A 12,396-nucleotide genomic window follows, 5' to 3' on the forward strand; every position below is an offset into this window, starting at 1 on the left:
ACAGGATCCAGCAGGAAAAAGTGCTGTTCTAGACAACTCTCTTGTAAGGGTGATAAACTTTCAAGACCCATGGGAACTAACTACAAAATGTCAGCCCACTCTGCCCTTGGAAAATGAAAGTACTGGCATAGAAATCTTCCTTTCTCCAACAGGAGGAGGAAACTTCTCCACCTGATAATAGGTTCACCTGGCATACAAACATAGTGAATAATGCAGCTCTACAGAGAAAGCTAGACCAGGGAGTGCTGGTTTGGCTGAGAGCCCTCAAGATATCTTCAGACAGCTCAGCTCCTATACAGAAACCTCTTAATGGCATAACATGCAATTCAGCTTACTGGTTTACATGACTTGGTCAAGCATGTGATGCAGTCAACTTTTAATTTTTTTTCTTTTTTACAGTTAAAATGAAAGAATATTCAGGCCTTCTCCTACAAAGAGCTAAAATAGATACAGACTGTTTTTGCACCATTTCACAAAAAGTCTCTAGAGTGTGATACATTTGCAACATATCAACACTGCGATCTGTATTATTTATTATTTTATAGTTTTAGAATTTCTATTTGAACTGCTCACTTAAAAATATCATCAAGCAAGCCATTCTCTGTCATTTCTTTAAAATGTATCGCAACACTGGATAAACTTTACACATACATTGGTGGGGAAGAGCTCCTATCTTCGTCTGTGAATAGTACCTTAGGGAAAGTAATTTCCCTTTAGCGGTATTCAATTCATGCCCCAAGCGAAAACTAGATTTCTGTTGTAGAAATTCCCAATGTCTTACAGTCAGACATCTGGAGAGGCAGCTGACAGTCCACACTGTGTGACATTATGCATTTATATCTCTAAAACCAGTGTGTGGAGCCCCAACCAGGATTTGAGTTCAGCATGGCTAGCAGGCTATGTTCAGCAAGACTAAAGCTAATTTTGTAAAAGAAGGCTGAAATTTACAGCAACACTGGACTATCTTCCTATCACCTTCCCTATTCTGAACTTCTGAAGACCTCATACAGCTCTGTCCATCCCAAAGGGGCTGCAAAAGCCCCAGGTGTCCTACTCACACCAGGATCAGCTCTCACCGTACTTGCAGGCTTTGTATTTAGCATACCATAACTTTCCTTTTTAGCTATTTCTTTCCACTGGTTCCCCTTAAAAGCTGAGAAATTTTCTCTTTGTGAACTTCTTGCTGCAAGGGCCTTTTTTTCTGATTAAATCAAAATATTAACTAGAAAAAAAAAAAAAGGAGTGAAAAGAAGGAAAAGTCAACAGATGGTACCTGAAATCAGTGTTGAGCTCTTGAAGGTAAGAAATACAGGCACCAAAAATGTGTGCAGATTAGGGTATGGGCTTCCCTCTTCTGGTGCTCTCTGTGAGCCATTACACAACATAATTGTGGGAGGAGGGTGCAGGGGAGGATATTTTCCAAAATTTCTTCAAGAGAAAATATTATACAGAAAACACTTAAGGATTTTTAATCTACAACTGCTGCTTCAAAAGCAGCTACTGCAAACAAATGCAGTTTTGCAAATGTTATCAGCTTTTGTTATAGGAAGCTCATCTTCCTCATTTCCCTCTAAATAAGGAACCAAAGGGACTTGCAGACATTTCAGATTACTGATCTCTCCAAATCTAACATAATCCTAATACAAACCACACAGCATCTTGTTAAAATGGACTTGTTAAGATGGTTCAAACTTGCTGCTTGGACTTGATGCAAGTTAAGACCTTCTGTAGACAGGTAAATTTGGCCGGAGGCATTGTGAACCTTCAACCTGTTTTTCCTGATTTTCCCCAAACCCAACATTTCAGCAGCAATTTCAAGAAAATCCGTAAGTAGCATTTTTATTAATATAAAACACAGAAATAGACAGTCAAAATAATCAGTACTATTTGTTTAAAGAATAATGATTGAAGGGCAGACTCTGTGTTTACTCATGGTTTTTTTCTGTTTCAGATGACCCATTTGCAATGGGCCACCGAATACTGTACTTCTTTCACACAGTCTCCAAACATCTCAGAAACATTACTAAAACAAGCCGCAAGAGCAATAATAATTTCAGCTTCACATTCACAGAACGTGTCTCAAAGTCTTCCTGAGTATCTGTGGCAGTTCTAAAAATGAAATTCAATTCTTCAATCAATTTGAATTATGCTTTGCTACTAGATCATGCAATCACACAGTCTAATTCAGGTTGGAAGGGACCTCAGGAGACCACCTCATCCATCTACCACCTCAAAGCAGGGCTAACTATTGCTCTATACCAGGATGCTCATGGCTTCATGTAGGCAAGGCTTGAATACACCCACTATTGCTCTGGACAGCTTCTTCCAGTGTTTGACCATCTGCATAGGAAAGACATTTTTCCCTTGTCTCTGGTCAGCATCTCCCCTCATGCAACCTGTGGCCATTGCTCTTGCCCTGTTGCTGTGATTGTGTGACAAGAGCCTGGCTCTGCCATGCCTCCAGCTCCCCACAGGCAGCAAAGCCTCCATCAAGGCCCCCTCAGCCCTCAGCCATCTCTTCTCCAGGACGAACAACCCAGCTCCTCAGCCTCTCCTCCTGTGCCATGACCGCCGCGGTGGCCCTTCCTGATCTCCCTCCCATTGGTCAGTCTCGCTCTTGTCCTGGGCCCCACAGCTGGGCACAGCTCCCCCTTCCCGGGGAGACCCTCAAAAGCCAAGTGGAAGGGAGGAACCCCTCTCCTGGGCCTGCTGACTGCACCCATGCCAGCACAGCCCCTGGAGGTGGTTGGCCACCTTTGTTTCAAGGGCTCACTGCTGACCCCATTCAGCTTCTTGTAAAACAGCATCCGGGGCCTTTTTGGCAGAGGTGCCCACAGGGAATCACACACCCAGCCTGTACTGGTGCGTGGGGTTATCCCAGTCCAATGCTGGGAATTCATTTTTGCTTTTGTTAAACTTCATTACCTTTCTGTCAGGCTGTTCCCCCAACTGTTAAGCCCCATCAGAAGAGCAGCTGTGCCCTCCAGCGTATCAACTGCACCCCATTTTGCTTTCATCATGAACCTGGGGAGGCTGCACTCCATCCCATAAACCAGGTTGTTAATGAAGAAGTCAAACAGTATTGGCCCCAGCAGAGGTAAATGCAAAATAGTAGGCAGTGTGGACCACCTGATTCCTGTCAAGCTGCCACCCACCTTATAATCTATTAATCCAGACCATTTCTTTTCAGGATGGATCTTATGAAAGGCCATGTCAAAAACCTTGCTAAAGTCAAGGTAGACAGCATCTATTCATCTCTCATACTCAAAGACAGTAATTTATTCAGAGAAGGTGATTGGGTTTGTCAGGCATGATTTGCTCCTGATCAGTCCATTCTGGCTGGGTCCTTGTGCACTGTAAAATAGAGTGAGAACCAGCCTTATCACTTTCCTGGAGACAAGCGTTAGGTTGACGGGCCCATAGTTCCTTACTCTTAACCTTTCCGATGATGGCTGCAACATTTGCCTTTCTGCAAGCATCAGGAACTTCCGCCAGTCCCATGATATTTCAGTGATGTCAGACAGCAGCTTCAGGATGATACTAGCCAGCTCCCTCAGCAGCCTCCAGTATGTCTTGTCTGGTCCCAGGGACCAGTTTATTCAAATAGATCCTAACTCCATCCTCCCCTACTGTGGCTACTACCTTCCTCTCCCAAGTTTTGCTTCTAGGAGACAACCTAGGAAGCCTGAGATCAGACAGTAAAGCCCAAGGCTTCATGGAGCAGTGGGTCCACGCTTGCCCTGGTCTTTCTTCTCATTTTTGCTGCTGATGCACTTGTACTAGACATTCTCGTCCTGCTCATCCCTCACCAGTTTTGATTCCAGCCAAGCTCTGACCGTCCTCATTCTGTCCCTACATGCCTGGACAACACTGTGTGTTGCTCCTTGGTTGTCTGTCCCCACTTCTACCTCCTGTCTGCTTCCTTTTTGCATTTAAGCTCAGTCAGGGGCTCATCTGTCACCTCAAGTTCCTACTACAGATTTTCCCCCTAATTTCTTTGAAATCTTATACCCAGTGGCATAACTCCCCTTCACTTCAACAGAGCTAGAATTTTACCACCCTTTAGAAATTACTACTATAAACTTTGTTGCCTTGATCATAAAATTTTCTTTTGCTGTCATCCTCTATTATATATAGATGTTTCTGCTATAAATGATTTGTTTTACATAATTAAGATGCACCTAAAAATACTACAGTTTAATACACAGTTGTGTCTTGTGTCACCTTACAGCAGCAGTCTCCCAAATACAACGTAAACAATACTAATTAATGGTAATTTTTTTTTCTTTCCAACATACCTGTAAAGACCTGAAGGTTAAAGAGAGCACTACCCAAGAGAGTCCTTCTGGAAAGCATTAACTTCCAAGAAACAGAAAAGACTAAAATTTCATCCACATTTTTGAGATGACATGGGAAAATTTTCAATCTTGTTTTCATAACTTCCTAGGCAACACATTCATACTCAAACCTTAAACAATGTTTACTGTAGTTTGAAGCACTGTAAAAAGGACAGGAAAGCTGAAAAATATAAAAATGATGTAAAAATGACAGCAAACTTAGATTCCTGTTCAGAAATACCTCTCACTATGAAACATTTACACCATTTTCTCATATATTACATTGTTGAAGATGTGAAATGTTTAAAGATGGTTATTTTCGTATATTTTAAAAATGTTCTTGCAAGGAAAACAGAATGCATATTAGATCATTCTCTCTTCTTTCACATCTAAATGTCAACAAAAACTTGGCACTGGTACTTAACATATCTACATTTCTTTTCCACACTGTTCTCCATCCCTGCTTTCTTGCAGCTCCTTCAATCTAAACTGCCCTCCAAACCCTCGTGCACTCAGGTTCTAACTTCTCCTTCCATCAGAAACATCCCTAACAACACTTCTTCCAAAAAGTTTAGTAAGTAAACCTTTCTAAACACCCTGAGGCTCAAACCCAACCCCGTGCTGTTTCACTCACAATCTGAAGATGCTTTTGTTCCAACAACAAAACCTGGTGATTCTAAACTACCTCTTCGTTTCTTGCTTCACTTCTCACAGTCCATTTCCTCCTCTCCTATAAGAAGTATGCAGCAATAACAACAGTATCTCCCACTCTTCTGTGACAAGAGCTTACTGCTCTCTGCATTCCTTCAAAACTCCCTCCCCAATTACTCACACCGGATTCCTTTCTGTTCTTGGTAAGCAGGTTTTCCCAAGCCTTCACAAAGCCTATCACTGTTACATTACTTTGTATATCCTAAGATTTATCTTTGTCTCTCTGGTTGTCACTTTCCCAAGGCAAAGGCAATGTTTTTCCACAAGTTCTCTTTAGCACTGATTATATCATACAGATAATTTTTAATTACCTTTCTGTTCAGAGCCACGCCATCTTCACAGTCCAGCACCGCACAATCTACATTTAGTGATGGGATTTTTCTTATCTTCTTTTCATCATCCGCAGGTACATACAGCACAGCTCGCCTGGGAATGTACTTGTGAGATGATGCATAGCGATAACTAAGCTTAGGAACACCAGCTGGCAGAGGAGAATCCACCCTGTAAAGGATATTGTTGAAATTAGACTCTTGGCTACAATGCTGTAATGAATACTTGACTATATTTTTAAAGGGAAACATTTCTACCTAGATAGTGGCTGGTTTGGGCTTATCTATATTTTTTTTCCTTACGACGAGCCAAGGTAGAGAGATATCAGTATTACAGTTAATTACAGTATAAAACTCCCAAACTACTCTGTTCAACAGAAGTTGCAGACTTAAACACTCAGAACTGAAGAACTGCCAGGGCTGAAGTTATCCGTGCAGCCTTAATTACAGCATCTGTTCTGTACGCTATGGCAAGTATTAAATACAGAATGGTGGTGGTTGGTTTTTCCTCTGTCACAGGACTTCTCCATAGGATGGAAGCTGTTCTGGGAATGGATCAGGGCTGCTTTAGGGAGGAGGCTGCTATCTGCCACGTTAGCTCCAAGAGCTGGACGGCATGCTGTGAATGAAGCAGGGGTGTTGGTTAAAACAACATGGGTTTACAAAGTTAATTTTTGCAACTTGAGCACTATATCAACAAATGTATTTGCATTCAAATTTTAAATGAGCAAAATGGATGGAGGGGGAAAGAAGGGAAACAGGAATGAAAACCCCACGTAATGTGGAACCTCACTAATCACAACATGTCCTTTCAGAAGCCTTCAGACCTTCAGATGCACAGCACAGCCTTCCATCGACAGAGCTCATAAACCCACCAGCATTGTCACCAGGTTGTTGGCTAGAGTGCCTTTTAAAATTTATGTTTTGTTCACCACACTTCAGTGCAGATGTGAGCCTGCGATGCCACATGGCTTGAGTGGGTGGCATCCGTATGGCCTGTAGGCATCAGGTTTGTGGTGGTCCCCACACTGTGCTGGTATTCCTGGTGAGGGACCAGCTAACCCACACCAGGTTTGTGTACTTGGAGGCAGTGGGGCTGCTGGGGGAGGCTGCCCTACAATGCAGTAAGGAGCTTGCTTTGCTCCATAATTACAAGCACAGAGAAATAAATTGCAGAGGGTGTCACTGTTTGATGGCCTTCCAAAAAAAAACCCCTTGCCTGTTCCTGTTCCTCCCCATTTCATGCTGTACCCCCAGGCCTATTCTGCTACATCAAAAATTAAGACAAAAATACAATTTGCTTTCACACTCAGAGCACAGGTCACTTATACCACAAAATAATCCTACCATATAACACCATTATGCATTATCATGTATATTATTCAGCACTTTGAATAATGCAAAGCTTTTCTAGCACCATGCTGAACATGTCATTATCGCATCATGTCAGGGACCCATGCATTTTCCTATGCCCCTCTTAATAATGCTTCCCAAGTTGCTACACTTGGATGACACATGGCTATATGCGCATGTGGGTTTTCTTCAAAGTGAACATGACTAACCCTCTCAAACGGTTGGAAATGAGTTCAGTCAATCTAAATCAGAGCCAACGAAGTGTGTTGCTGACAGACCATTATGATACTTGCCTTTTTAAGCTAACCCCGTTGAAGAACCCTCTCTTCCCCTAGAGTGTGCACCCTAAAAGCTGAATGTGTGTCTTGGGTTAAAAATACAAAGAAAGCTTTTATCACATTTTATCTCATTAAACTAAATTGAAAAGGACAACTATTCCATCATCTCCTCTGCTATGTCTCTGCATGTCCTGGGTGGACCCACTTTATGAGCCCACAAAAACCTGCTGCGAGATTCTTCTTTGTAATAAGCCTGGTAATGCTTAATTCAGCCTAAGAAATGGGGCAGCTTTGCTGTTAAACAGAAATGACACCTTATTTTTTTACAAGTGTCAGTGCTACCTTTGTTAATAAAGCTTCTCAATCTCTAACTGCACAGCTTCAAGGCTTAGGTGGTGGAGGTTCTGACAACACCTGGAGAACATGCAGTTGAGATTCACTGAGTCTCTCCTAAGTATGCTCTTCGCCCCTCTCCTACAGATCACTTGGTGTCCCCTGCCTCGTGTTGAAGTGGGGACGGTAACACAACTTGTGGCAACTCAAGTGGCTGCTAGATAAATCCACTTAATCCCATTTTCTTGCAGAGGTACACTTTGGGAGAGCAAGGAGGAGGTGGAAGAGTGGTTTATCTCAAATGGAAAGAGGAGGGTCTTTCTTCAGTGTGACACAGAGGTCAGTAAAGAAGTCTGCAGTCCTTCATTAAACATATGAGGGGACAAAAGTGATTAGTTTCTATTCTCTTTCTCTGATGGCTTTAACCCTGTAGTTCCTAAAGGCACAAAGGAGTCAAAGAGCTCAGCCCGTTAATAGTTAACTCCAGCCTAGAGCCAAGCAGGCCCTGAAGCAACCTTAATGACTGCCTCTCATCAACCCTCCAACCCACCAGAAACCTGATAGACATGGCTAACACCATAATCTCAGAGCACGCTGAGATGAGATGTATCTCCTGTCACACATGTTTCCCAGGATTTCTTCTGGGCTGTCATCAAACCAAAGGCTGTTTGACCAGCTGGTTTCCCTCACACTGCTGCAAGCCCCACAAAGGCAGCTCTCCTCTGCATACCATGCAAATGGCTGTAGTATTGTGTAGATAAAACCGTTGTTACCTGCAGACCAGATTTATAATAGTTAGATGTCACCATTGAGGTCTATGAACTTTTGTGTAGATGGGGGAGCAGTATGGCCTTCCCAGCAGACCACCTGACTCCGAAGAAGTGGTAGATTTAATCCGTTAAAAACCATCACCTAATAGGCTTAATATTAGAAATACTATCACCCAGTGACTATTGGTATCTCCTCCTCAATTTTGTAGCCACATGGGCCCCAAACACAGGTTTCTCAGGACACAGCTTGTCAAAAAAATATACTGTCAATGTGTCAAATCGTTAGTCTTATAAAACGTTTTAGCAAGCTGAAGAAGCAATAATTCTTTCAAGAGGTATGGGCCCCCCCCAAAAAAAAAGTACAGGAGAAATTGGTGTCAGTGGACCAACACAGCATCCTTCTTCTTTCAACAAAGAGCTATAGAAATGTATGTGTAAAATAAGAGTTTTCAACAAGTATGCTTAGGTGTGACTGCAGTAAATGTCTTCATAAATTATTATTTTGACATATATTCTTAAAAAATCATCTTCTATTACCACAGCACATTTTCCTTGCATGGTCATATTTTATGTTCCACAATAAAATGAAATGTAGAGGAAGAAGTGGGCTTGTTAAGGAATCCATTTGCCTATAGACCTTTTTAAAACAGTGGCAGGGCCCAGGGTGCTATGCATATGAGCAGTTAGCTACTCTGGTAGAAAACACTATTCTGATTATCTCCACTTCTGTTATTTTCATAGAATAAAAACATCCCCAGCAGTTACTTTTTTTAGGACAAAAAACCCCACATAGCACTGCAGTCTCAATTATATTGTTAACCCCACGCCATAAAGAGGAAGAAAATCTTAAATGTGTTTCCTGACTGCAAGTATTTTAATGATTCAAACTAAGCTTGACTATGCTTTAAACTAAACACATGGACATAAGCCAAGTGAATTTGCTAAGACAATGTTTCTTCCTTTAAGCACTGTAAGTTAAAACAAGGACTAGGCTATTGGGTAACGCTCATTAAATTGTTTTACAGCAACGTTATTTTCATTCATAGCATCTAGCAGCATGCTGAATGCTCTTGGGTCTTGGAAATGAAACTAAATTTCTTCTGCAAACATAACACTCTACTAAAGTCTTCATCAAATATGTAAAAGTATCTGGCAAGTTAAAGTTACTCATGATCCTCTGAGAACTGTTTTACCCAAGAGCAAATAGTTCATCCTCAGGAAGGAGAAAACAAAACCTTTCTGATTACTGAGACATTGTACTTTGCAACAGCAGCCATACAGTATTACTGCAACCAGTGAAACTACTCCAAATTATACACATTTCCCTGCTGTAAACTGCATTTTTGCGCTCCAGCATTACTCATACTCACAAATATACTTAACTGCATACACCTGTGCAGTCTCACTGGAGCCAACAACATGTAGCTCAAAAAGCAAAGTACTCCCACAAGTGATTTTTAGGATCAGCACTTTAACCTGTGCCTCTGTTCCCTGTTTATTTCCTAGATCAAATCATCCCAGGAAGAGATGCTACACCGTGATCTGCCTCACACATGGAAAAATATCCATTGCTCAATAGGCCAAATCTCTCCTACAGTCTTTGGCACAGTGTTGGCAAAGTGCTTCTGAAGAGCATTTTTAGGCATTTGACTAAACCATTAAAAAAAGCTAGATAATTTTCACAATGTGTATTTCCAACCTGAAAGCACATAACTGCATACCAGCCACAATTCTGGCTATTTGTGGTGCTGTGGCAGAAGGACAGAAGTGACCCAAGACCGAAGATCCCACTGAACACAACCCAGCTAATGCAGCAGAATCTCCTACAAATTATTTCTCCAATATGTGCAAAAAAAACCCCAGAGCAAATATAATAGTTTTCGTATGTTGAATCTACTAGGGAGAGGCTCACAACTGCACACAAATAATCCGACAAAGACAAAGGAAAGTTCGACGAAATTACAAAGCCTCGCCATTTGCATAGTAATTCTTTCTAATTAAGAAAAGAAGATATAAGTTGTTTGTTATAAACATCAGCAGGCCCTGTGCAAATACGAAGGGCTCGCAGCCGAGCTGCGTATTTGTCGAATCAAAGCGACTCACCGGAGAGTTTTATTGGTACAGCTGTGGCGCATGCATTTTATCACACATGCTAATAATCCTGGTTATGGCACTAACATTTTAATCATTTGTTCTGTGGGCTTGTTTCTCAAACAATTAGCACTAATGAATGGCCAAAATACCTCGGATCATATATGTCTAATTGCAGTCAAGAGCGGTTATTGTCCGCATGTACATTTCAATTCACCTCTGGGGATAATGTTTGTTAATTGTATTTCTTTATATAGCAAGTGAAAAAAGGCTGTTCACTCAAAAAGGGACTAAGTGTTCTCTTCTTTCCCTTTGTTCCCACAAGAAGCTAAAGTCACTTCAAGAGGCACTTAATCCCATCATCCATGGTTACAATTGCCTTACAGCATCAATCAAAAAGAATCTGAAGTAAAATGATGCAGCTATATTGTGTAATTAAAAGCAATTCAGGTAGTTATTGCTTGGGGCATTTTCCAGGTCCAAATACTTAAAATGGCACTGCGGGGATGCTAAATACTGTAGTGTTTTAAATTTGGTCAACTACAATATCTCACAGAGAAAGGGGAGGAATATGCAAAAAAAAAAAAAAAAAAAAAAATCTCCTAGTGTGTATTGTAAAGCGAAAGAAAAGAGGAGGAACAGCTAACGTTTGAAGTGACAAAATCTACAAGTCTCCATATAAAAGGGAAATAAAAATATCAAGAAGAGAGAAAAAGGGAGGAAAAAGAAAAGGACGGCAGTTTTCAAGGAAAAGAAATTCCCCGCAATTGTTAAAAAGTTAACATGTGAAAAAATGCTAACGTTGCCTCGCATGGAAAACAAAAGCTGATGTCACAAGCTTTACCATCAGAATACAGGTCTCTGAAATCTTAGGGCTTTCCTAGTGGAAATAAATCCGAGGTAAACTGAGCACTTCTTTGGGGGGGGGGGGGGGGGGGGGGGGGGGGGAAAGATTTAGGTTAAAAGAGAAGAGCTATGATATTTACTTCTGAATAAAACCACAACTTCCCGAAGGTACTTTACCTAACAACTGCCACTAACCCTGATCCAATTATGCTAAAATTAAAACTGGGGGGCTATCAGCATATCAAACACTCTGCTTTACATTTTGATTTCTTCCTTTGTTCCAGACCCTCTACGGTCATTTCCCTGACTCTCCAAAAACTAATTAACAAACCCCCCAAACCTAACCCCTCGCCAGGGCAGGCAGAAGCCACCAGCTCTGTGGTTTGAGATCTCTCGCCAAGCAGCTTTCCTTTCCAGTCAAAGAGCTCTGGAAAAGGCTTTGTCTGATTTTAAACTCCCCCAATAAGGCTGATACAATCTCACACCAATGTAACATGGAAATTAATTCCCCTGAAGCTGATGGGAGATATACAGGTATAAAACTGGCCCCTGTTCCTCAAGTTTGAAGAAGGTGAAATAATAAATCCTAACACTTTACAGCATCCTTAGCAAGGCAAGCGGTCTGCACCCAGCCTCAGGGACTGAGCGCAGTGGGCTGAAGAAGTGCTCACAAAAACTAAGCAAATTAAGAAATTTAACTCCCGTAACAACGAGCTTTGGATATCAAAAGGAACAGATTGGAGGGGGTTGCTCCCAAGAGCCGTTGCCTGCTGGAAAAACTGTAATGGGGAGAAGTGAAAAGGGGGCTTCCAAGTGACCTTTCGCAAGCAATTGCTCCAACTGATCAGGGCACATCGCATTATAGCCAAAAATAGAGAGGCGAACCAAATCGGGAAGGAGAGCCCTGCTGATAAAAAAAATCATGACGCAGAAAAGTGTGAGTGGAAGAAAGCAGTTTAGGGTTTAAATGGAAACTGAGTACCAAATCCAAAGTTGCTGGCAAATCATTTTACGAAAAATACGTATCTTTGGCCGCTATTTATAATTTTTTTCCTATCTCCAGTAAATCGATGCAAGTCATGTAACTAGACACTAGAGAAAAGTTCGAATACAAACCAGGAACTTACTGACAAAGGCTAAAATCACAGACCCCTAAGCCATAAAATGATAAAAGGCTATCATAGGTTAAATAGTTAACCAAACTTTCTCCTCCCACCAGCACTAAACATATATAAAAAAAGACCTTTTATTTTTACCCCAACATTTTCGTTCAACTACATTTGACCCTGTTGTTTTGGTTCACTCTGAGCTCCACCGTGCCTTGAGTTGCTTTGACTGAAGATCAGGG

General features: G+C 41.5%; 1 protein-coding gene across 3 annotated transcripts in view; it reads right to left on the reverse strand.

Annotated features, from left to right (window-relative positions):
- Window positions 1-12,396, reverse strand: part of CLYBL (citramalyl-CoA lyase) — a 179,662-nt gene that overhangs the window by 83,597 nt on the left and 83,669 nt on the right. For all 3 annotated transcript variants that reach the window (XM_074930805.1, XM_074930798.1, XM_074930814.1), the window contains exon 2: window positions 5,360-5,549. In XM_074930805.1, the coding sequence (XP_074786906.1) occupies window positions 5,360-5,549 (190 nt within the window). The remainder of the gene's footprint in view (window positions 1-5,359; window positions 5,550-12,396) is intronic.

The sequence above is a fragment of the Athene noctua genome, chromosome 1 (genome assembly GCF_965140245.1).
Source record: "Athene noctua chromosome 1, bAthNoc1.hap1.1, whole genome shotgun sequence".
Classification (NCBI taxonomy): domain Eukaryota; kingdom Metazoa; phylum Chordata; class Aves; order Strigiformes; family Strigidae; genus Athene; species Athene noctua.